Genomic DNA, 26,633 nt, shown 5'->3' with positions numbered 1-26,633 from the left:
ACTATGCAGCGTTTGCATGTGGGGCAACTGCTCTCTCGAGATTTATTCTAAAACAGATTTTTAAAGGTTTTCCCTGTTTAAAGGAGGTGGTAGTTCAAGGGCAGAGGGGGCTACTAAGGAGAAGCAAAACAGAATTTCAAATTCAAGGTCCTGACCTTGGCCGACAGGTCCCCACCAGACTGGCCCCACGCTTGTCTCCCCATTTCCCGCACTCGGTTCCAGCCACGCTGGCCTCCTCGCTGTCCTGCTCCTTGTTTGTCTCCATTTCTGAGGCTTCACAAGTATTTAACCTACTGCGTAGAAAGCCCAGTCTGTATTTTGCATGTCCCATCACTTATTCAGGTACTGCCCAAGTGTCACCTCTGCGGAGAGGACTTCCCTGCCCTCCTCCCCATCTCTCTGTACCTTCGTTTTATTTTTATTCATAGCACTTGACACTAAGTGACACGTTATGTGTGTTTATAGTCTGCCTGCCCTACTTAAATGTTAACTCCACGAGGGCAGGGACTTCTGTTCCAACGGTATCCGCGTTCCTGGAAAGGGCTGGCACACGGGGTACTCGTAATTTGAATTACTTTGTAATTTAATGACTTAAAATTATTTTACTGTCATTATTTTCTTTGAGACACCTTCTATAAGTGAGGCTTCTGTATGTCACACACCTGACACTCACGTGTTCCTATAGAAGAACGTTCCACTGGTTTTGGGGTATTTTGTGTTTGAGTCTGTCTGGTAAGCAGATCACCCATCCGAAGTGTGGAAGTTCAGAACCATTTAATCCAAATTCTCACTCAGGAAAGAGTTAATAGGACCACTAGTCTCCGACATGTCCAGAAAGACCACCAGGGCACTTTCTCTGTCATTTCCTTCTTCTGACCAGTCGCAGCCTGACGTCTTAGCCCATTGGTCCCTGACGTCTTAGCCCATTGGTCCCTGACCATCCTCTTGTGCTTTTCTGGCTCTTTCCTCTCCTTCCATCGAGACCAAGATGCCCACACTGGCCTTTCCCAGCACAGCGGGCCTCCTGCAACATGGAGCTGGAGCCTGGAGGCATACTGAAGTAGTCTGGTTTTTCTCTCCACAGGGTGATTGGGTGTAAGTCCGCTTAGTCTAAGGCTCGACTGCCCGGCCCCAGACACTCTGCCCCCTCGCCTGGTGAGCCCAAGTCCACCACGTCTGAACAAAACCCATGCTCTTCCTTCGATGTTTCTGTTCTGTTGCAATGGAAATGGCAGTTTTCGGTAAGCAAAGTCTAGAGGAAGGGAGATTTTCTTAGGAGCTCTGATAACGTATGTATGTGTATGTGCGCATATTTGTGATGTCTTTAATGAATACATTGAATCGAGAAGGAAAAGAATTCAGCTCTCACTCGATCCTTTTGATTAGGTCAAAGTTTTGTGTTATCTTAGGGTAAGCAAATGGGAACGCCCTCGAAAATCTGCTGAAAAATAACCTCGGAAACATTTTGTCAAACTATTTCTGAAGCCAAGAATGTATAAAAACTGAACAAAAGATTTAGAGCCATCCCAACAAAAGCCAGGACCCACGGAGACGGGAAGTCTGGCGATACACGATGATGAAGCATGAGCTCTTTTCCATTTTAAGTGTGTAACCTGGTTTTAATCACTTTCCAGAAATGTTTCCAAATTAGAAGCAGGAGTTAAAAAAAAACAACAGTCCCCAACCTTTTTGGCACTAGGGACCGGTGCTTCTATGAGAGTCTAATGCCTGATGATCTGAGGTGGAGCTGAGGCGGTGATGCCAGCGCTGGGGAGCGGCTGCAGATACAGATGAAGCTTCGCTCACTCGCCTGCTGCTCACCTCCGGTTCCTAACAGGCCACGGACCAATAACCAGTCCATGGCCCGGGGGTTGGGGACCCCCGGTCTAAAAGATATTAACAAGAGTAAGCTCTTTATTCCGTTTGAGATCGGGCCTCACTTTACAGCTCCGATTCTGATAGGCTATCACACCTGAATAAGAACGACCATAAATCCTATAGATTTAATAATGTGTCTCTATCCCACCCCCGATACCTCATATCCACTTTTAGATGTGGTACTTTCTGCCTTTTTCATTCCTGCTTAGTTGATGAAAGTCCAAAGACATCTAAGAGGACCCTTAAAACTACATTTTCTGATGAAAAATAAAAAAAAATCAACATCTGCCAATGTACCAAACTTCTGAAAATTTTAACTCAACTAAAGTCACAACAGAGGTATCATTAAGAATAGGAACTGTCAGGTTTTGGGTTAGGCACCAGCAGACTGCTTCACAGACCTTCCTGTTGGAAGGACGACACCCTCGCAAAGCCCAAGATCTACATTACATATAGAGACCACCAGAACCCAGGGGACAAAACAAGAATTCAGACGTGTAAATGAAAAGGAAAACCAAGGCAGATAGATGTTATATTGGACTTCGGGCAAAGAAAATGTCTGTCTGTCTTCAAAGAATCTCTTAACATCTATGCACTGGAGTGTTTTAAAAATGCAAAGGTTGCTAAAACAGATTTGATTCCTAAATGCTACACTCAGAGGCTATGGCTGTCCTGAGCTAACGCACGGTAGAGGCTGGAGAAAAGGGAAAAGGCGAGGAAGATGACAGTGAGTGAGAACCCAAGGACCACGCAGGCACCATGGGGAGGGGAAGGAGAGGAGGGGAGGACAGGAAGGAGGAGAGGGAGGAGGGGGGAGGGGGGAGGGGCAGGAATGCACACACGTGGGTGCAGCAGCGGCTCGTGAGAACCAATCACAAATGACAGCAGCTGCTGCTGTCTGGCTCTATCGCTACCTGGAAATGTCTTGTTCGATGAGCAGGAAAAACTATTATTTTAAAAAAGAAAAATGCATAGTAAATTTTATTTATTTGTTTATAAGAAGAGTTATACCAATCAGGACTTTAATATGTAAAAAGTAAATGTATACTTGCAAAGTTAAATATATGAAAACACAAAAGCAGACCGAATTATCAAAAAGAAAACATTTTATTTATATCACTAAATACAATTAGTTTCCCTGATTACAGCCCATAGAGTGTTGCCTAAAATATAGATGGTCTGTACAGAGGTGAACAGCCCAGCGTCTGTGTGCGTACATATACACACTGAACCACCGACCTCAGAAAAGCAGAGCTGAGAGCTTGTTAAATTACTGTCATTGTTTTAGAAACTCTTACCATTTGAAGGACGTTAGAGGACGACTTGGGTAGCAGAGTACTTGTGTAATAACTTAAAAGTTAAAGTTGTAGTGATATGATAATTTTGTGTACTCTCCCCAGGAATTTTAGTCAATTGACCCTTTTGTTGATCCCAAGTCTGGAAAAAGACAACGGATCACTGAAGCAACTGGGTTCAGTTCATTTGCCATGTGGTTGGTCATGGTGCATTTCTGGTGTGTAAGTCAACAGAACAATCATGACCCACAGGTGAAGCAGAGCCTAGAGAAAGGAAAACCATTTATGGATTAGTTAATAATTTCATCTTCGCCACAGGCTCCCTATGAAGTACACCGTGGGCAGGAACCACGTCCTATCTGTCCTCGTACTCCTGTGGCTAGCACTGTGTTGGCAACATTGGAGGGGCTCAGGCATGTTTACTGGATCATTAATGAAGAAACAGATGTACAAACAACCAATGGAGGGTCATAAAGGTTGCAATACATACAGATTTCTCAGTCAAGAGGAGCAGAGTCTGCAATGCGTTCACATTATGCACATGTGCACATACATAACCATTCGGGTGATTATGAACCATCTGAACTGCTAGGTGTATAGCATGAAGTCGGCTGGAAAAGGCTCTGTAGGACTGTTATGGCCGGTGCTGTAGGGCAGGGCTTAGCTGCGCTTTGGTGAAGACGGGACGGAAGGCTTTCTCGACAGGGACAGTGCAGCAGGTTTCAGCGGCTGCTCTAGGGTTGGGCCCAGGACCTACAGTCACACACCGCCACGTGCAACGATGTGAGGTTCCACAGCTCTGTGCCCGCCATTCTGCAGTGTGCAGCATCACATCTCACGCTGCCAGGTGGTACACGTGTTCCTCAAATCTCTAACACCTGGGAAATGAACCCGGAAGCGGGCCGATTCTGAATCTTCTCTGATGCCACTCAACTTTTTTTTCCCTAAATGCTCCCCATCCCCATCTTCTTAAAAACTTTTTACTTAAAGTATTATCTTCCCTCTAGTGGATCACAGAGAAATTTCTTTCTAGGTATGCTTTTATTTCTTTTCAAGAAAAAGGCCTATCTTAATTCAACTCAACTACTTTTTTTTTTTAGGCGAGACAATCTTTGGTTAACCTCACAGATTGCAAAGACCTTGTCAGCTTACAATTCCTTATTATTTTCTTTTTTTAAAAAATTTTTTACACCTACGGCACCTGGTCTTCCTAGGTGGTCTCCCCTCCAGGTACTAACCAGGCTCGACACTGCTTAGCTTCAGAGATCAGATGGGATTGGGCTTGTTCAGGGTGGCATGGCCGTAGACTCAACTGAGCTACTTTTAAACACGCCCATTCAGAACAGTTAGTGAGCTTCTCAGGCTCACGGGACCCATGGAATGGCATTCCTGACTATGGTAACCATTTTATTGGCACTAAGGAATCTGGAAGAAAATAAATCAACCCTGAGATCCTTTTGGAAAATGAAAAATAACACACAGAAATAAATAAAGCCACTTTCCATCAAGATAAAAATGAAAGCAATTATTTTATATTGTGTTTTTATATTTAGAGCGGCTTAGAAATGGAGGTAACTATTAAAATGCACTAAAGTTAATTTTACTGTAAGAAAAGCCTTTGAGCAATGTATATTTTAGACATAATAAACTGTCAACCTCACTTGCATACTTTAAGGAAAAAAATCTTATTTATCTTTATTACCAGAAATGAGTTCCATTCTTTCAAAACTGATTGCTAAACTTTTAGTTAAAGACCAGCAGCTGAAAAAAAGTCAGTTAAAAATCAAGTGCAGCATTGTTTTTTCAAACGAGTTTACCTACCATATATATAATTACAAAAAGTCGTGCTACGGGGTATCTTCGGAGAAAAATTCCCAGACGGATGCTGTGAGAATGGCGGGGAGGGAAAGAGAAGAGAGTTACACTCAAGACGGATCCGCCTGCGTAGCATCTGCCATGCTTTTCAGCATTTTACTCATTTAAACTACTTATGTTGCCACCACAAAATAAGACTTTTAAATAGTGGGCTGTAAAACAACTACTTGAAATAACCATATAGAAGTGTCACAGTAGTGAACAAATACTCCTATCATCATTTGGGGCTTGGCTGCTAGACTCCCGCATGAGCTCTTCTTTCCTCAGCTACGACTGCAGGAGGCGAACCCGGTCCCCTTTCTATATCACTTTCCTCTTAGGAATCAAATTTCTCCATGAAACTCAATGAGTTTTTAAAATAGAGTTTATTATTGAAAGAAGAGAAATGGTCAGGGTTAATCATTTTCAATAAAATATAGGCACTGGCAGACCCCTTAAAACTACTTCCTGACAGTGAAATATCATGAAATAAGGTAGATGGTCACTTTAAATATCGGCTCTGCCTGAAGGGACTCTCAATGACTGAAACCACTGGAAAAAGCTATAAAAAGCAGCTGGTGGTCTATCAGTCATCGTGACTGGCATGGCTTACCTGAACTGGTCAATTGAACTAGCAGCTTTGCGGACTCTTCCATACATTCCTGCCAGATTAGTTTCTGCGTCATTAAAAAGAACAGGAACATTTCGCAGACGTGTGCCTGTTTAAATAAGAAAACAATGAATTAACGTACAGACACCAAAATGAACAAAATTATAGTTGAATATACATTATATTACATGTGGAAGAAATTCTTAAGACTTACTTTCTAATCATTACACCGAAAGACGATAAAATCATAAAAAAAATTAATTTGATTATATAAAATGTTTAAACTTCCATATCCAAAAAAATCAAAATGTAAAAGCTAGGAAAATTACTTCCCCTTGAAATTAGCAAAAATTAAAGTTTATAAATAGCAAGTGTTGCCAGTGGTCAATAGTAATGGGCACTTAATTCCTGTGCTAAGAGTGAAGCCAGATACTCTTCCTACAAAGCTGATGTGCCCCAAATTTATACCTGCAGCCCGGAGCACTCCCAACCCCGGACTTATCCGACTTCCTGTTTCATCTCCATCTGGATGTCTAACAGACTTCTCAAACTTAGCATGCACCAAACCACGTCTCTGATTTCCTGCCCCTGCCATCAACCTACTCGTCCTGCAGTTTCCCCCAACTCAGTACACGACAACTCCATCCTTCCATCTGCTCAGGCCAAAAATCTGACTCCTTTCTGAATCTGCCAGCAAATGCTGTCGGCTCACCTTTAAGATAAACCCCCACCACTCCCACTCCAGTCTGAACCGCCACTATCTCTCACATGGATTAATACAATGGCTCTTCCTTGGTCCCCTGCCTCCAGTCTTAGCTTTCTGCAGTCTATTCAGGACACGGCAGCCAGAGGTAGCTTGTTAAAATGCAGGTCGCATCAGTCACTCCTCTCAAGACCCTTCAATTGCTTCCTCCTTCACGCAGAGGAAAAGTTTTACACAGGCCTAAACAGCCTCCTCGAAGTTCTCTGAACTCACTTTACACTACCCGCCCCCTCCCTCAGTCTACCCAGGCGCACTGGCCTCCTCGCAGTTCCTGCAACATGCTGGTAATACTCCTGCCCCAGTGCCTTTGCACCTGCTCTTCTTTCCGCCTGGAACACTTTTCCTATAGATTTCCTCAGAGTCTACTGTCTTACCGACTTTGAGACTTTAATAAAGTGCCATCTTTTCAATGAGGTCTTCCTTGACCACTCTAAGTTACAATTTCAAACCCACGCTTAGCACCCTGAGTTTCCCTTTTCTGCTTAATTTTCTTCTGCAGCATATACCACCATCTCACATAATTCATATACTGCCTGTCTCCTCCACCTGGATTCCTCCCCCATACCAGGAGATAAGACCCATAGGGCAGAGATTTTGGTCTCTTGTTGGTCACTGTATCTCTAATGCCTGGAACAGTACCTGATACTAAGCAGGCACTTAATAATTATTTGCCGATTTTGGCAACAAAAATAAAAAGCCTTCAAATATGTGTATATCTATTGACCTAGCAATTCCATTTCCAATCATTTATTCTAAGAAAATAAAGGACATGTACAGAGAATATTTTCCTCAGAACTGCTTGTACTAGGGAAAAAACTAGCAACAATCTAAACCCCAACCATAAGGAATTGATTAAACAAATTATAGCATTTCCACATGATAGATTTCTATGAATATATATTGTATAAATTTTGAAAAAAGTTAAATCGATAAAACGGGTACTACAAACATATATAGAAAAAAAGTCTGAAAGGATATTCTAAGACCAAATCTCTTTAGGCTATACTAAAACCTTTAACATTCTTTTTGATTACATATTTTGGGAATCTATAGTTTTCTCTACTAAAATTATAGAGCATGGATATACTTATTTGACTATTAGCTTTAATAATCATAATTATGGATTGGAAAATTATTAAAAGCAAATCTTGGTTTAAGATTCCTGCAAGTCTCTCGCTACTGAGTTTCCTACATGTTTCAATTCGACTATTAGTCTTTGGGCCTCTTTTCTCCAAGTTCCATAGTCGTGAGGGATGTTAATCAGTCCATAGTCCAATTTACTAACGATATCAAACAGCACATGGCCAGGGCCTCTTATCAGGAGAAAAATGGGTGCTTTATTGGATGAAACTTCAAATAAAAATGGTCTTTCCTTAACTTCTCAACACCGTGTTTGGATTAGCGAGGTTGGAAATTAAGGCAACAAGCGTTCTTTTGAGATTCCTTTTTTTTTTTTTTACCTTCACCATTGTCAACTCCAGACATATTAATAGAAGACCCGTTACTACCACTCCCAGTGGCAGATTTCATCTGCTGCTCGAGGCGCTCCAGCTGGAAGACCAGAGAGTTCTTTTCTGTGCTGAGACTCTCCAGCATGGTTTGCTTCTGGATGAGAGCCTCTGTCAACTGATGGAGTCGACTTTCTAACTCGGACTGACTGCTATTGCTTAAGGTTTTATTGGTAAGCTGAAAGGCAAAATGTTCATAAAATTATTACATAAAACCAGTCATATGACATAGAAACCACATCAATACCTTCCCACAGGTAAACTGTGGCACTGACTGCTTTCTCAAAACTACAATGATTCTTCTATTGTTTACAGAAGTAATTTTTAAACTGTATCAGTGGATCATGACATCAGTTTGGTGGTTCACAATCTGCACGTAAAAAAAAATATAACAACAGAATGGGATATTATCAGAGTGCGTGACACACAGCACGTGAGTATTATTTTGTGAAACTTGTTTTAGTTTTGCTTGTTGTGTGAGTACTGAGACATGACGTCAGCTTTATTTCTTACTGTAACATCATGGTCAAAAATATCTGAAAGCCCTGATCCACGGGACACAGTTGAAACTTTTCAACCTGGATTCAAAACCCTCCATAATGCAACAGTTGCAGTGCGGTGCACAGACCACTACCTGAGGTTTTCATCTCTGCTGTGCAATTTCCCAGCTATCTGGCTTTGGACAAATTGCTACACCTCTGAATCTGTTTCCTCACGTAGTAAGTGAGGCTAACAGTGCCTGTTGCACAGGGTATTTAGGGATATTAAATGAGAATTCTCCCAGTAGGGTTTGGCTGACAATTGGTTCTTAGTATCTTTCATTTCAGTTTCCTTTGTTCTCATCTGTCACCACTTCCCCAACTCATACTCAGCCTCTGCTCTGCTCTCCAGTTTCCTTGTTTAGAAAACTTGGTCCTCTTATCTAGGCTCTACCTGCCTTCGAAGCCTCTTCCCTTCTCAACTACTCCAGCCCGAGCTGCCCTCAGCCTTCTTTCAGACTCCCACTGACTATCTGGGAATGTATCAGTCACTTCAGCAACGCTGTTTAATAGGAGTCAATTTTGCCTCCTTGTCAATGAAACTGCAAGTCAGCTCTGTGAGGGCAAATATCACTGTCTGCATCAATATGATTTTGAAAAGAGGATACTAGATCGACCTAAGTTTAAAATCCCAGCTCTGCCATTCCCTAGCTACAACCTAGGGCAAACTACAAATCTGAGCCTCAGTTTCCCTCCTCATAGAATGGGATGCCTAAAAGAGGTAATATATAAAATATTTAACACAGTATCTAACACCGCATGGTATTTAATAAAAATTAGCTTCCTTCCTTCTGAATCCCTTAAAGCACAAATTAAACACAGGGCTAGGTCCACAACAAATAACTATCAAATGGAATTATACTGAGTATAAACTAAGGTTTACTTACTATTAAAAAGGAATGCTCAATTTTAAGGTTAAACTGTGATCCCCTAATAAACTTACTTAAGACTCAATTTTTAGTTGACGTAAAATTTATATACAAGTGACATACCCAGATCTTAAGTATACGATGAGTTTTGAGAAAAGTATAAATAACTGTGTAACCGAAATCTCCTGGAGTGACTGGCTACAAGATACTTCTATAAAAAGCAAGCCACAGAAAATAGCAAAGACAGACGCTAATGGCATTAGATGAAAATTCTGTATCAGGATGAAAATAACATCTCACTGCCACGACAACAGAACTCAAGTGAAAATATGGAAAAAACGGTCTTACTGTGTTCTTTTAAAAAATGCAGCTTCACAATGGTATCTTTTCTCAAGTTGTGACTGATGCATACCTGATTCCTGAGTTTTTGAATTTCTTCTTCTCGATCTTTAATTCTGCTTTGCAATGTATTTTTTGTTCGATACAGATCTTCTTCTATGTAGCGGAATTCCTACAAAGTGAGGCACAAGTTAAAACAGAATTTCTTATTCCATCCCCAGTACCTAAAACAGTGCCAGCCACACAGTAGGCACTCAATCGATGTGTGCTGAATACCGAATGAATAAACGAACAGACTTGGATGGGTCTGATGAAACGTTAATACCTCAGCACGGTGTATCAATTTGTATATAAATATCCAAGCACAAGTCTTTATGTGGTCATGTGTTTTCATTTTTCTTGGGTAGATATGTGGAATAGAACTACTGGATCATATGATAAGTCTAACTTAAAGGAAGAAAACATGCAAATGGTTTTCTGAATTGTTTTCAAAATACCTGTACCATTTTGCATTCCCACAGCAGTAATAAGAGCATGAGAGAGAAAAAAAAGAAATACCTCCAGATTCACTATAAACTACACTAAAGCACTGTTAGTTTATACAACAGATATGATCAGTTGGAGTCAGGCTGGAATTTAAGAACAAAGCACATCCCAGGGAAGAAAGAGTAATTCATTAGCTAAGTACCTTCAAAAGCATTATGCAGCAGAGATATAGTCGATACTATAAAAACTTCGTACGGTGACAGATGGTAACTAGACTTATCATGGGGATCATATCGTAACGTATATAAATATCAAATCACTATGATGTACACTTAAAACTAATAGGATGTTACATATAAATTATACATCAATTTAAAAAAAGCATTATGCTTAACTGTACTGACAAAGTAAGTAAAGGGAGCTGTACGAAGATGTAAACCTCATTTCACAGATTGAAAAAATTGAGATGAGTGAGAAAGAGAAAATGAGGAAGGTAATTAGGGTAGAAAAATCTCAATTACAGGTTTGCCTAATTTCCTAAGCTCTAGGCTAGCACAAAATTTAAGGCTGAAATTACTTAAGTTGATAAGGAGCACTACAGGACATTTAATCCCAAGATTACGCACTTCACATCTGGAACATCTGATTACTAAACAAATAGCCTGTAGCTACATTCAGCTCCATTTTCCTCTACTTTCATTTTTAAGAGGGCACTGGAAGTTAATGTGGTTAAAACCATCTGCCCTAATAAAATGGAAATATCTCACTAACCATCAAGAACATCAAATTTTTGTCTTTTAATATATAACAGTTCCTTGAAAAAATTAAAATGCAATTTCTGAAAGGACAGCTAATCCTATAATTAAATTAAGACAGCCTAGGATGTACCCTGCAGGTTGCTAGTCAGTGAATTTTTCTCTTTCTGTACAGGTAACAGATTTAAGTGCTACTTTCACAATAAAAATAAACATTACTCTGAGAACAGAACCAGTTTCAGAAATGATAAATCATAATAAAAAAAATACATAAATATAAATATGCAAAGCTAGAATAGTTTTCTCTTCTGTAAAATGAATAGTGATTTTATGAAAACGAAATAAGATAATGCAAACTAAGTGCCTACAACATTGTCACTACCTATAGAGGTTATTTATAGATGTTATTAATATTAGAATATTAGAATCTCGTTCTGAGAATGTGGCTGTAAACATGTTTAACTGTGTTAATATCAAAACTATTACATAAGTATATTAAAGTAAAATAATTTGGCTTGGGGAGCAGTCATTTGTCAGGTGTAAAATGAAATATAATCTTAAACATGATTTGTAAGCACAGTCTGTATAAGCACTTTTTCTCAAACAGAAAAAGCAGTCTAATATATGGCACTCATGTTTTATTTATATTTCTTTTTTTTTTGAAGGTGGGAGAGTTATTTTTTAATTTATCAAAACATGAATGTGAGCACCTTATTTTAACAAAAGCATGACTTAATTTATATTTCTATTAACTAATATTTACTGTTGTTCCTAAAAGTACAAACGTAATAAAATATGTAAATTGACTGATGTTTTTACGTTTTCTAATATATATATATACACTCTCACAAGGAGCTATAATAAAATACAAATAGGGTAGTAGAAGGAACTCTGGGAAAGGCATCCCGGGTTCTAATCTAGTCTCTCATGAGTTGTGTGATATCAGGCAAGTCTCATAACCATTTCTCTATTTTTCATCTGTTAAAACAAACGAATAAGGAGTGTGGGACAGTAGGAAGGTAGGAGAGACACGAGCCCTGTCTACCACTAACTCTCTGAGCCCATCCCATAAGAACGCCAGCAGGTTGCTTTACTGGGAAGTCTCCTCGCGTGACAGCTAGCAGAGTCTTCTTAAGTGATCATCAACCTGGAATCCTTACCTGTTTCTGTCGGTCCAATTCTGCCTCTAGTTCTTGTTTAGAAGCTTTATGTACAGCTATTTGGTCTTGCAGATCTTGTAACTGTTCTCTTGCTGATTCTGCTTCACTAACCTGTTGAGCCTCCATATCCTAAAAAGAAAAAAAAAAACAACCCTTACTTGTGAAAGCAACATAAAAAAAAGCTGTTCAGTTCTGCATTTACTGGGAAGTCATTACGCACTGTGAACTGGGCGCAGCAGGAGGGACAAAGATGACCGTGATCTCAGCCTAAAAGGAGCACATAAACTGACACTGTGGCAAATGGCAAGAGGAATGGCAGGGTACCTTAGCTGCTGCAGCACAGAATCATCTGGTTTAATGAGTATGCGGAGACAGTGGCCCGCTGGGAGATGCACATCTGTATTCAAAAACTAAGAATTTCAAAAGGCACTGAAATATAACGTCAAAAAGGGCTTCACTACAATTGCAGGTTATAATTAGCTTTTGTGTGTGTGTGCACAAGTAACCAATAGATAGTAAAAATATAACATTTCTCTCATATCAACAGAGGTTAGCAAATTATTTCTTTTAGCTTTGTTACTACTATTTTTTTATCTCCCCATATTTCTTACTCTAACTTCTTCTTTTGGTGCCACTATTCTCAATTTTTCAAACTCAAAAAGCACCTTCTGGATTTCTAGTAAAACCTACTCGTGGCAAAGAACACAGCTTTAGGTCTCTGTATTTCCCCATACGGGTGAAGCATAAGTCCATTCATCTAGCACTGCATGAGATTAAAACTGGCATTTTATTTTGCTCTTTACCTTTTGGTACATTCTGTTTTATACTCATCTTCATTCGCATACTGTTTGAAAAAATTGACAGATGAATATTCCCAGATAATCAAAGTGTAATATTCTATATTCACGCGACTTTTGTGGATTTAGAAGAAAACAGAAATAATTATTCCCCCCCACTGAGTTTTCAGGGTTAGTAGCAGGTAGATCAGTCTCTGTCATCAGGTTGACTAAATCACATAAAACATTGAGAGGCAGGAAGTATTCGCAGTGGTCAAGAACACGTGTTCTGGAACCAGAGAGACTAAGGATCTAATACTAGCTCTGCCACTTTACTAGTCACGAGAAGTTACTTTCCTTCGCCATGCCTACGTTTCTTCCAACTGTAAAATGAGATTATACCATCTCTCTTACAGGCTTATGGTGAAGATTAAATGAAAGGATGTACGCTGAGAGCACAGTGGAGTGCGTGGCATGCAAGCGCTCAGTAAATGATAGCTATTATAATGATTAACAATTCTCCCATTTTGCTAGATCCAATACTATAATCTTTATATTTTGTAAACTTCTTGAGAAAGGGTAGGAAGACGGGTCAATGTCATTAATAATGCTGGGGTAAGGATATTAAATAAAACACATTTTTTCATAATCTCTCCCAAAGGACATGTATGAATAAGCCAAGGTCTGAATAAGATTAGTATCTACTCTAAATCTGTGGGAGCGAATTCTTTGGAATTCAAAAACTATTTACAGTAAAAAAAATCCTACTTTAAAGACTACAAAGATTACAGCCTTTACCACTCTTCTACTTGGCCAGGGAGAAAAAAAATACAGAAATAACAGCAGCTACTATTTACTGAGGGCCCATTTATACATACCCCTTATTCTCAGGAGAACCCTTACTGATCTGTATTTTACCGATGAGAAAACTAAGCCTCAGTGAAATAAACTGCCTTGTGCAAGGTAATACAGCTATCAAGTGCCAGAGATGGGATCAATATCCAGATTGACATTCGAACCTAAGCTCTAGGCAAGCCGGCCTAGTCTCACAACTTCCATTCTTTCCTCTGTAGTTTATGGACATCTTACAAATCAGAAACTTGCTGGGTTAATGCACGGATGAATATTCTTTACAAAATGTTTTTTTTTAAAGAAGGCTTGTTACTCTGTACTTTATCTTCTCTAATCCTCAGAGACACTTCCTATATTTATGTCAAAGACTCTATGTTTAATCTAAATTAATGGCCCAATTTACTCTAGATTAAATATAGTAATTAGAAATAAACAAAAGACTATAATGCATGAAACTATAATTAAAAGACCATCCTGGAGCCCATTTTAATATCAGAAAACATCCCAGTTATACAGACAAGCCCAACTCTAATTTGTTACTAACCACTAGACTATAAGATCTATAAGGATGAAGATTCCGTCTGGTTCCCTGTTATAACTCCAAGCCTAGAAGATGCTTAGTATATGGCAGGCACTTGGTAGACATTTCCTGAATCAATGAATCTGGTTACCATGTTTGTTATTCTCTAACTTTATAGTCAATCAATGGACAAGAAACTTATTGCTTTAGATCCATTTCTATATGGTGACTATTATCCTAGCAGAAGTTTCACATGTTATTTCACTAATACCCCTCCTCCAAAATACAGAATCCAGCACCTCTTAAATTGCTAATAACTGGAGGTAAATGGCTGTCTCTGAAGTGAACCGTAATGAATCTTACCTGTAATTCAGACCTCAGCTGATGAATCTGACCCATTAGCTTCTGTATTTCTTCCCTTTGCATCTCCTTTTCATGCCGAAGTTCTTCTAGCTCCATGCTATTAGCAGTACTACTGTCTAGGCTTTCAAAACCAGATCCTTCCTTTAAGCTGTTAATCAATTTTTCTTTAGACTATTAAAAAAAAAAAAAAAGGAAAAGAAATATCTTTAAGCAAAGCAGACAGTAGCTTGTATATTGAATATCATCTACCCTGCACCAAATAAATCACTAGGGAACTATTCCAATTATATTCTCCATCAAAGAAAGCCCATGGACTGGTAAACCCACTGGGATAACAATGCAACAGGGCCTTGCTGTACGACCATGAAAACTTACTAATAAGATTTTTCTCATATTTTCTTCTCATCCTTTCTCATGCTTATTTTTCCCATCGCATTCCACTCAAATACTTATAGAGCACCTATGATGGCTTTGGCACTGTGGTAAGTGTCCTGTGTAATAAAGATAATGCCTCTCAGTCCGGAGAGCACCCTCTGCCTTATAAACTAAAAAGGAAGTTACAAGTATCCGGCAGAGGGCAACAAACACAAGTCGAGAGAGGGATATGGTGCGATCGCTTGCAGAGTGTTCTGAGGAGGAAAAACCAATTCTGGGGAAGAGAAGGTGTAACTTGAAAGATAGCATTAGTGCTAACACAAATGACCAAAAAGTAGACAAGGAAGTGATATGACCAGAGATGCATTTCAGGAGGATTAATCTGGCAGTGGTATAAAGCAGGTGTCCACAAACTCTGGTCAATCTGCCAGATCTGGCCTGTGGCCTGTTTCTGTACAGCCTGCAAGTTAAGAATGGGTTTTACATTTTTAAAGAATTGTTTAAAAAAACAAAAACAAAAAACACATGATAGAGACCACATATTGCCTGCAAAGCCTACAGTATGCAGTATTTGGTCCTTTATAGAAAGAGTTTGCCGATCCCTCGTATAAAGGATGCATTGGAAGAAGAGATTTGATGTGGGAAGACGAGTTTAAAAAGTGCTATAATTGTAGGTCGGTAATAAGGACCATCAGCCCTTTTACCTTAAACATAAATATTTAAAGTCACTCTCCATAAAAAATAGTGCTTCCTTTCTACGTGGTAGAATTATGGGTGACTTCTTCAAAATTTTCTCTATTTTTCAAATTTTTTATAATAAACATGACCTAGATAGACAGACAGATTGAGAGCGACAGACATCTCCAAGTGGCTAATGCTGAGACCCCACTGCTGAGCTTCAGGCCTGTTTCTGATTGCCTTCTGGAAATTTTCACCTCAATATCACGTCAATTTTGAAAACTTACTCTAACCCATCATAATCTCCATCAACCCTCGCCTGCTCTTTCCTGTTTTCCCTTTGCAGTACCGGCAACAATATTCATATATTCTAACCAGAAACCAGGAGTCATCCTAGATTCTATCTGCCATGTTCCCTCTTCCTCTAGTTAAATTTCCAAGTCTCACATATCCTACTCTGACATTTCTCTTAGCTGTCCCCTATTTGCCATCCTTACTGCCACAAACTTAGATCAAGTCCTCATATTTCTTACCATTATTTTTGATACTTGCCTCTTTACCATCTACAGCTCACCATCCCAGCCCTCATCCCTCTGATGTATTCAACAACTTACTGAGTACCTACTAAGGGCTAGGCTCAATCCTGGGGCTACAACAATAAACAAGACAGACATCCAACTTTCCCCTGACCTCCTCATCACTGCCATAGTACTTAGACTCAAATCTGATCACGCTGCTCAAATTCTCAAACACTCCCCACCCCCTACCATTACCTATAAGAGGAAATTAAAATTCCTCTGCATGGTATGCAAGGCCCTCCATGATCTGGCTTCTGCCTGTCGTTGAGTTTTTATCTCCCATCTCTAACACTTTATGCTCCAGCAGTAAGGAACTAGCTGTAGTCCACTAACTATGCCATGTTGCCCCAGGTCCCCTGCGCTCTGGCATAGGCTGTTCTTTCTGAAATCTCCTCCTTACCACAAGTCTTCCTACTCATCCTTCAAATTCCTCATTATACAGCATTTCCAGTGATCTCCAACATCCCCAGGCAGATTTTAAGGGCTTAGTACATCAATAACTTCATTATATAATTACTGCAGTATCTTTCCATTAAACTGAACACTTTTAAGAAAGAAGACATATCTTTTGAGCTTTGTATATCCTCAGCACTTATCATTAGCACCTAGTGAATAGTTAGGTGTTCAATTAAGTACCTTTTAAATGAATCACCGAATTAGAAGTGATACAACAAAAAGAATTAGAAGAGTATGGAGGTGATGGATATATTTCATGAATGTGGAATCAAAAAGGTGTTTATAACCAATAGGAGGTGGGGGCTAAAGGATAAAGGTGGAGTCAAAATGACACCGTGGTTTCAAGCTCTACTGCCTGGGAGGATGGCAATAATATTTACCGAAATAGGAGAATGAAGAAGCTGGTGTGGAGGTTGAGACATTCCATGTAAAGAAGCATGGCAGGCATTTAGAAACTGGGGTCAGAAGTTAGGGTTCCAGACATGCTGAAATCACATCAAGGTAACAGAAGCAGAGTGAGTACATGATAATGCAAAGTAAGAAAGAATTAAAAAAGCTTGAATGTGAGAGGTCTCTTCCTCTGGAGACTGGGAAGAGGGCTGAGCAGAGACAGAGACGGCAGTTAAGAGAGGACAAAGAGTGCTAAGGCAGTGTGGGTGGCAACAGAAGGCAAGAGTCTCAGGAGGGGAGGGGAGTTAACAAGTGTCGAAATGCTCTACCAAAATCGAAGCGGGTGGAAACTAAGAAAAGGGCAGAAAATACATCTTTAGGTCATTAAAGACTTTTGAGAAGGCAATTCTGAAACGTGGTGGGGACAGAAATTACATAACGGAGTTAACAGTTCTCAAATGAAGAGAGCATATATGCAGTAATTCTGATTAATCTGACATTGAAAGAAAGAAGGAAAAGAAATGGATCGAAGTGGTCAAAAGAGACAAAAGTGTTGTTTTTTAACCCAGGCAGACTTCCCAGATCCAGTCTTCGTTCTTCCAGGAAGCGAGCATGTGCTCTTGAGTAAGCTGAGCCAGAAGAGGGCAGCAGAGAGAAAGACACAGAGGGAGAGGACAGACTTGTGGGGAATGGGCTTAAATGAGGTGGGGGGAGATGGAATTAAAGCACAGGCAGAAAAATCACCCGAGATAAAAAATGAAAGTACACTTTTTCCCTGACATGAGAGGCAAAGGAAAGAGAAAGTGAAAATTACATTAGTTGGCTGCAATCTTTTTTAGTAAAGAAGAAGGTAAAGTCACCTTAGATCTAAGGGAGGGAGGAAAAAGCTGGATGAGGCCTAGGCCAGTTCTAAAAAATTCAACAGAGGATCAACCAGGAAGAATAAAACGATTATTTAACAACAAACATTAATATTCTCATAGTGATTAAGGTGATAAGTTGAAGATCTGAACTAGGTAGTAGTAGAATGAATTTTAAATAAAATAAAAAAGGGGTAGAAACGAGACATTTCATCCTTTTTATAATATTTCTGCGTAAGGCATGTGAAGTGAGCTACCCTAGTTAATAAACGCGGACAAATAATCTCACATATCTACACAAAGTCTCCCAGTGTCTCCCAGTTAACTGGCACAGCTTAACATTCAAACATATACATGCGTACCTGGAGTATTCTAGTAGCCTTTTGCTTGTAGTCAATTAATTCCTGCTTAGAGGATTCCACATTGGACTTATACATCTTGACTTGCTGCTGCAGCTCATCAACTTTTTTCTTCTCATCCGAGTATTTTCTTTCTGCCAGAGTAACTGTTTCTGCCAAATTCTGACGTTCCACTTCCATTTTATTAAGGCGTGCAGCAAACTCACTCTGTGACAAATTTTATCACACTTATGTCATTTTACTTTGAGATGTTGCAACCATCCATTCAGATATCTTACAGGATTTATTAACTCAGCCCAACACAGAATAGGCAGGTAAAAATATTCTTCTTTTGTTAGGAACTGGAGAATAGCAAATCTAAGGCTGTGGTTCCCACACATGACAATGCATGAAATTCAATTAGAAAGTCTGTTTAAAAATAGAGCCACACAAGGCCTTCCACAGGCTTACTGAATTGGAATTTCCAAGACTGGACTCAAAAATCTGTTTTTTAAGGAATTTCCCAGGTGAATCTGTTATCTTGAATACCAGATCTGATCTGATACTAGCTGATCAATGAAAAGCAGAAAGTGTATTAGAAAACAAATGGAAGACATAAGTAAACAGCTTTATCTTTTCTAAGAGCATGGCTAACGTTTTTCCTTTATTTCGAATTTTCTGATAAGCTATTCGAAGTAATTGTTTAGCTTAAGAAACTTTTAAAGCACACTCTAAAAAACACAGGGCCTGCCACTTACTAGCCTATCAAGTTCTGAGATTTACATTTTACCTTTATTCTCAAAAGCCCCTTCACCAAAAAAAAATCAAAAGGTAAGGCAGAAGTTGGAAAGCATTTACAGTTACATGCCAATAACTAAAGGCCATAAACCCTGGATCAAATATTAACTCCTGTTCTGAAGAAAAGGAGCTAGAGGACTACTGCTAATGTGTACTGAGCATGTGAAATGTGTCTAATGCAACTGGGAATGGAATTTTAAGTTCATTCATTTTAATTAAAGTTACACATAAAATCTAATAATTCAATTAACAATACATTTCTTGGTATAATTGCCATACCATAAAGTTCACCCTTTTAAGGTGTACAAGTTAGTGTTTTTTTCATATATTCACAGAGTTGTGCAACCATCACCATTATCTAATTCCAGAATATCTTCACTCCAAAAAGAAATCTACCCATTCCTCCCTCCCTCCCAGTCCCTGGCAACCATTATTCTACTTTTCTTCTCTATAGATTCGCCTGTTTTGGACATTTCATATAAATGGAATCGTACATGCGGTGGCCTTTTGTGTCTGCCTTCCTTCACTTAGCATGTTTTAAAGGTTCATCCATATTATAGCATGAATCAATACTTCATTCCTTTTTATGGCTGAATAATATCTCCTTATGTGGATATATCACCTTTTGTTTACCCACTCAGCAAGTGATAAACATATGTATTGTTTCCAGTTTGGGGCTATTATGAATAATGCTGCTTTGAATATTTGTGTACAGGTCTTTGTGTGAACATATATTTTCAATTCTCTTGGATATGTATATACCTAGGAGTAGAACTGCTCGGTTATATGGTAACTCTATGTTTAACTTTTTGAGAAACTATTATTGGAAAACTTCTGAGTATGTTTAGAACAACTTGAGCATGTGAATTTATTTTTTCACCTGTAAATTTTATGAAATTTAAATACAGATCAAATTTTCAGAAGAAAGTTAATGACCAAATCAAGTATAAAATACACCATATTTTAAAGAATCAGTATATAAAAAATAATGTAACTATCTCACTAATAAATTTTAATATTAACTACATGTTGAGATGATAGCTCTTTGGATATACTGTGTTAAATGTATCAATAAAAATTTTTAAAAATCCACATTAGCTGATATTTACTCTTTTCATCTATTTAAAAGACAGCCAGAACCAGTGGTTCTAAACCCTGGCTGCCCATTAGATATAGCTGTGAATCCTGTAAGACCAAAACAGCAACACCTATGCCATCCCTCAATAGGACAAGACTCTCTGCAAGTAGAGATCGGGCATCAAAAAGTATGAAAAGCTACATGGGTGATGCTAATGTGTAGACAGGGTTGAGAATCACTGAACTAGATATAAAAATTTATTTATGAGTAGAACTCTAAATATGTGCAATTTTCTCTTGAAATAAATGAATCAGATTAAACTGGAATCAGAAAGAATAAATAAGATACCCCAAAGCGGCATTTAATCAGATAATGGTAATGTCGGTTGCACAACAAAATTAAATGAAAAGACATCTATCTCCAATGAATACTAACTACTTTAATTTATTTCAATACTAAAATAAATTTAACAAGGATCAAGCTAAATTTTCAAAGATTAGGTTTCTGTCACAAAAACAGAATTCTGAAATGCACTGCAGAATTTTATTACAGAGTGAACATGTTAATGAAACAGCACTTAAGGTCGTTCTTCCTCGTCCGAATAACAAAAGCACTTGGCTGTCTCCCAGTCTAACCTGCATTTGTTTATAGCTCTCCTGCTCTCTCTTCAGAGTGGCATCTGCTTCATGTAGTCGCTCTTGAAGAGTCTGCAGAGCTTGATTCTGCAGGCTACTACCTTCGCTGTGATCCTGCATTATTCTAAACGAAAATACATGCATGACTTGAAATAACTCATTTTCATAGAGTACAAGTGATAAGGTAGAATAACTGTTAGAGCACTGGCTTTTTAGCACAGAAAAGATGGTTTGACTCAAACATTCTTTAAGAAATCTTTTTCTTCTTTTCATGAAATGTCATCTACATTTTTAGGGATCCAAATACAAGCACACGCCACATAGCATTATATGCTGAAAGATTAATGACACTATGCTCTTCGAAATTTTTAAATTCAGAATTTACTAACAAGGCATCTCAAGATTCAAATAATAAATCCATTTTTAATCACACACATTTCCAACATTACCAAAAGCTAAATTTTCATAAGGTAGTATATACACTACGGTGTTTATCACTACTTGTACTGGAAAAAGAAAATCATCCTAGCTGATTTTTCCCTTATTAACAGAATTAGCTACCGTGACTTTTCACTCTGAATGGCTTCCAAAGCTTCTGTGCGAGTACTCAGTAGCTGGTCAGCTTCCTGTAGTCTCACTTTCAGTACGGCCAGCTGGGAATCCTTTGCGGCCACCGCTTCAGTCAGGTCATCTACTTGGGCTCGAAGCTCTCGAGTTATGCGATCACTCTTTGAATGGTCAACATTCCACTTTTCAATTCCTGCTCTCGCTTTGTTTAATTCTAAAAAAAAAAAAAGACAAAATTTTCTATTCAAGCAAACAGATTTTTTCAGAGCTCACACAAATCCTTTGAATCCCTTTAGTACTTTATTTCTTGCCAAAATCAGGAACTTACAAATATCTTCAATTTCTTTTGCTCCAAATGGGACACTCATGTTTCAAGGCCAACATTTGACATTCACATCTATATAACAGTTAACAGGCTGAAAAGGGGCATGACCTAGCTGTTCTCTAGTTTTTTTTTGGGGGGGGGGAGGATATATAAAACATTTGAAAGCCAAAACCAGTAGATAGCAGAAAGTTCGCAATGCTAAAATGGTTAGTGGATTTACAGAGTTCTGCTAGAGGCAAGAAAGAATGCGAAATCCAAAGCAAGGGGAGATGATGTCCACCCCAGTGAGACCGAAACAAATAGAAACAAAACCAACACAAGACAGAACCTGTTTCTTTCAATTACTGGGGCAAAAAGATGTTATTCTTTTAATCTAGAAACTGGTGCAGAAAGAGCAATAAAGTACAGATGTCCATACCTTCATATGTCATCTGCAATTGCATTTTGCCAGCAAAAAAATTTTTTTTAATATTGAAAGACACTGTACAGGGTCTCAGGAAAAGCTCCATCTCTGTGTCTAAATTAGTCTGGGTAAAGTAAACTTCTTTTTCTAAAGTCTAACAGGTCTTGAACTATCTCCCTATTGCACTCTTCTGGGCCTCTATCCATATCCTGGAAAAACTTCTCAAGTCCCCACACTCCTTTCTAATCACCCTAGAAACCAAACTTTTCATGGTCCCCACACGCCTTTCTCATCACCCCTAGGAACCAAGACAGATTTCTCCTCTTTCGTTTTCTTCTCAGCCACACTTAATAATTACACTAACATATTCCCCCAGTCATGGTATTATTTACTTTTTAATTACTCATTTCTGAGAAATCTGAGGTTTTGTACTCTAGGGCCACTGCCTTGCACAATTCCAGAGAGTAGTATTCAAACGAAAGTCCCTGTTCGTTTGATGTCCCCTGCAGCAAGCTACATTGTGCCCTTGCCTACTCGTGTCCACTACTCTGCTGAATCCCGCTTTTGGTTCATGAACAGTTCCCCTAGATGATTCAGAATAAACCAATCAACTGAACCAGATGATTACTAATGTTCTGTTCTTCTCAGTTCTTAAATTTCATAGTTCCTAAAGAGTAATCAAACAAGCCGATGTTCTCTGTGTTGGGTTGGTGGGAGCATGATTGGTCCCATTTCTAAATCTGGGCCATGTATTTCTATGAAAACAGTATTTACAAGCCTCATCTAATATATTTCTAATAGCTTAGATGTAGTCAAGGTTTTAGTTTATTTTTGAAATGTTAAATTCCTAATTCTGGACGATGTGAACAGGGCTCTACCTTCTTGAGTTTCCTTGGCTCTCTGAAGTAATGAGGCCATTTCTTGATTTAAAGACTGAACTTCATTCCTCAGCAGTTGATTTTCCAGTCGAAGATTAGACAGTTCATGGGATTTGCTGTCATCAGTAGGAACTGGGTTGCGATCAGCGTAGGAAGCATTGGATGGTCCATTTTCCTTTGAAGAATCTTCTTGGACTTCATGGCCAGAGTCTGAATTATTAGAGGCTTCTGTTAAAAAGCGACACATTTCTGTTACATTGGAACACTCACTACAATGACATTAGTAGCTTACTTTGGTAGAATGCGTTTGGGCTCAAGTTGACTGCTAAAGCTAAAATGCCATAAAAAATAAAATTTCTTAGTAGACTTCCCTCTGATGAAAGTTCATTCTCATACATGGAAGCTACAGAGCTTTAAGGATCCTCAGTCTGGATACACTGAATGGTAATGGCACAAGAACACAGTTGAAGAAAGGGTAAAATCAGAGATAGTTTAAGTGGTTTGACTTAAGTAAAAAGGGTCTTGGTCTCCCTTTCATCTCTAAATTGTTTTTGAAAAAAAGAGAGAAGTCTCAACATTGAAAATATTAGAAAGGCAAAAAAGAACAGCTATGAGTTTTAAGGCAAGGAGAGTATTACAGGTCAGAGCATTCATTATAAACCAAACCAGAATCTAAAATGCCTTACCCAAAGAGAGAGACTCAAGAATTCAGATGCATTTCATTTTTAAGTATAAAGCAAATGCACTTTTTACTGACTTTAAAAAAAGCTGTGCTAAAAAATGAACTATGTTTCAATGATAAAATGGACTAAAACAGTAATTGTATGGGCAAAAGGCTTTGTACTTTACAAAGGAAGATAAACAATTAATAATCATATGAAAAAGTTCTCAAAAGTTATACCATGTTAATGAGTTAGAAAACTCAATTTGTAAAGATGCTGATTCTCACCTACCTGTTCATATAGAAGCAACAGACTCCCAATAAAAAGATGAATAGAATTATTGTAAAATGTTGGCAAGCAAATTCTAAAATGCATATGGATGTACAAAAGTCCAAGAATAGCCAATGCATTCTTGAAGAGGGACAAGGTGGTACAAGTTGCTTTGAGATATTAAGACATATTATAAAATACATTAAGACAGTGTGGCACTGGCACCAAGATGGACAAATAAACCAATGAAAAAGAATTAAATGTCCAGAAATAGAGCAATGTGTAGATGGATACTTGACATATGACAGATGTGGTATTGTAGACAGGGGAAATATTTTTCATAAATGATGCCAGAATAACTGATTTCCATATGGGAGAAAATGGAATTAGATGCTTACTTCACATTATTCATCTAACTATGAAAGGCAAAACTATAAAATCTTTATAAGATGATATAGGAAACTATCTTTATAACCTTAGGGTAGGGAAATATTTTCTAAGACACAAAGACACAAACCATAAAGAAAAGACTGATAAATTCATCTATATTAAGAACTCTATTCATTGAGAAACCATACAGAGAGGGGGGAGAAAACAAAGTAAAACTAGAGGAGGATGAGAAAAAATTACCATCTATAATATATAAAGAATATCTATGAATCGATGAGGAAAAAGATAAATGATCCACTGGGGGGAAATGATCAAAAGACTTGAATAGGCACTTCCCAGAAGATGAAACGCAAATAGTCAAATATTTGAAGATGTTCAACCTCATTTAGTAATGAGAGAAGTAAAAGATGACATTTTCACACCTGATTAGTAAAACATAAAAAGTTACCTTGAAAATATCAAATTTTGGTGAGAATGCAGAGCAAAAGGAAGTGTTAACCACAACTGGTGAAGTACGAATTGATATAACTTCTTGAGAAAACTTTGGCATTTGTTACTAGGGTAGCTGAACATTGTCACGACCTACAATTTGGCAATTCCATTTCTAGGGATCCCAGAGCTTCTCAACCTAGGGTGATTTTGCCCTCCAAGGTACATTTGGCATGTATGAAGACACTTTTGGTTGTCACAACTGGGGGTGCTACAGGCATCCAATGGGTTAAGAGGCCAGGGATGCTGCTGAACATCCAACACAGGACAGTCTTCCACAACAAAGAATTTTTAAGCCCAAATGTCAACAGTCCCAAGATTGAGAGACCCTGCCCTAGCCCATTTCCCATTTGCCCCAAGAATATTCGCTGGCAGGTCAAATTACCTGAAAACTTGGCAATTAGTTACTTTCCCCTTTATGCTTCCACACCCCTCTTAGCTTTACTTCTGGGGGATGCAGGAAAAAAACAACAACACATAAAACTGACAATCAAGAATATGTGTGAAGTATAGCCAGCCTCCTGTCGTTTTTATAATCTCAATGACAAAAAGAAATTAATTGAGATAGTCTCAAATCTAAAATTATTTGTTTTCTTTCAGATTTTAAAATTGTCTGTGTCTTAAAATATCATAGGAAATAATTTCAGATGTAATTTCTCAGATGTTGGGGTGGGCAGTTACCCTACAGACGACATGCAGAGGTCCCTACTGTAACTGTATATTGACTAATAGTATTCCACGTGTCTCCCTTGTTTACGCCACACATTTCAGAGTTACCAGCTGGAACAGGTAACAAAACAGAGGATGAGAAAAACTACCAGAACGTATTAAGCTACGATGACACATCCAATTTGTTTAACTCTAAAAGCAACAAAGGACTGATTAGCTACCATGGCTTTGGCTCCCAGAAGGGCTTTCTTCAGTGGTTCTGATGGTAGTTACAGTGGTGTTCATAGAACTGACACTTGCTGTTCGAGAACTCTGAAGGGCATGTGTCTTGCCTCTTTCTTTTTTGACTTCTACCCTCCCAGTAGGCTCCTTCTGTGAACTATTAAGAAAATCAAACAGCAGCTCATCATCAGGTTCTGACTTTTTTCTCCGAACAAACTGGGATGAAGGCCTAGGAACAGATGCGTTTTCAACAGGATGGGAGGCCTCCACTGATGTCTTAGGTCCTGCTTTCACATTTGCAGTGCCAGCTAAGATGGTAGCTTTTTGATTTCTAATGTTATCAGCTGCTGAGGAAATATAATTATCTTTGGGTCCAGTCTGATAAGTCAGATCGGTATTTTGCTGGTGAAGTTCAGGATAGTCATTATTTCTGCTATATATGATGTTGCTGGTGTTCTCTTTCCTACTGAGAGCTGTTGCGGCCCCCTGGTCGACTCGGTTTAACAGATCTTCTGCTTTTCCAGCAAGGTCAGCAAACCAAGACATGATGGTAGCAGAATAATCCTATTGGTGAACCTGTAAAAAGGACATAAAGTGATCAATGTGGCATAACAGCAGAGCATAAGAGTTAAGACTAGGCTTTGGAATCAGATAGTCTGGGTTGAATGCCTAACCCTGCCTCTTACTAGCTCTGTAACCTTGAACAAATTACTTAACTGCAACTAAGTAACTTTATCTAGAAAATGAGGAAATAAGTGTACTTACATTATAGGATGGTTTTAAGATGAAATAACGTGTAAAAACATTTTGCAAAATGCCTGGCACACAGCAGGCACTCATTTTAGTAGTTGCTATTACCATAATTACAACTACCATTATTGTTATTTCTCCTATTTCAGCAAAAGACAAATGTTAATGTAGCAAAAGCATCCAAATAGCAAATAATCAAATATGGCAAAACTTGAGCACAGCCAAATAAAAAACAATAATTCCCTGAAGTTTAAG

At 38.6% G+C, this 26,633-nt stretch overlaps 1 protein-coding gene and 1 pseudogene across 2 annotated transcripts in view; both read right to left on the bottom strand.

Annotated features, from left to right (window-relative positions):
• Positions 1 to 2,966: 2,966 nt before the first annotated feature.
• Positions 2,967 to 26,633, bottom strand: part of GOLGA5 (golgin A5) — a 28,290-nt gene continuing 4,623 nt past the window's right edge. Inside the window, exons 1-12 of one of the 2 annotated variants that reach the window (XM_011373165.2) lie at positions 25,628 to 26,225; positions 22,927 to 23,154; positions 21,315 to 21,534; positions 20,754 to 20,877; positions 18,267 to 18,470; positions 14,568 to 14,738; positions 12,057 to 12,185; positions 9,729 to 9,827; positions 7,861 to 8,086; positions 5,641 to 5,746; positions 4,995 to 5,058; positions 2,967 to 3,437 (exon numbers count right to left, since the gene is read on the bottom strand). In XM_011373165.2, the coding sequence (XP_011371467.1) occupies positions 3,357 to 3,437; positions 4,995 to 5,058; positions 5,641 to 5,746; positions 7,861 to 8,086; positions 9,729 to 9,827; positions 12,057 to 12,185; positions 14,568 to 14,738; positions 18,267 to 18,470; positions 20,754 to 20,877; positions 21,315 to 21,534; positions 22,927 to 23,154; positions 25,628 to 26,174 (2,199 nt within the window). In that variant the 5' untranslated portion in view covers positions 26,175 to 26,225 and the 3' untranslated portion in view covers positions 2,967 to 3,356. Of the gene's footprint in view, positions 3,438 to 4,994; positions 5,059 to 5,640; positions 5,747 to 7,860; positions 8,087 to 9,728; positions 9,828 to 12,056; positions 12,186 to 14,567; positions 14,739 to 18,266; positions 18,471 to 20,753; positions 20,878 to 21,314; positions 21,535 to 22,926; positions 23,155 to 25,627; positions 26,226 to 26,633 lie in introns of those variants that run through there. The other variant, XM_011373166.2, reaches the window with a different exon arrangement.
• LOC111747371 lies at positions 4,363 to 4,481 on the bottom strand (annotated as a pseudogene).

The sequence above is a fragment of the Pteropus vampyrus genome, unplaced genomic scaffold (assembly GCF_000151845.1).
Source record: "Pteropus vampyrus isolate Shadow unplaced genomic scaffold, Pvam_2.0 Scaffold219, whole genome shotgun sequence".
NCBI classification, from domain to species: Eukaryota; Metazoa; Chordata; class Mammalia; order Chiroptera; family Pteropodidae; genus Pteropus; species Pteropus vampyrus.
This window is presented reverse-complemented; position numbering and strand designations above follow the sequence as displayed.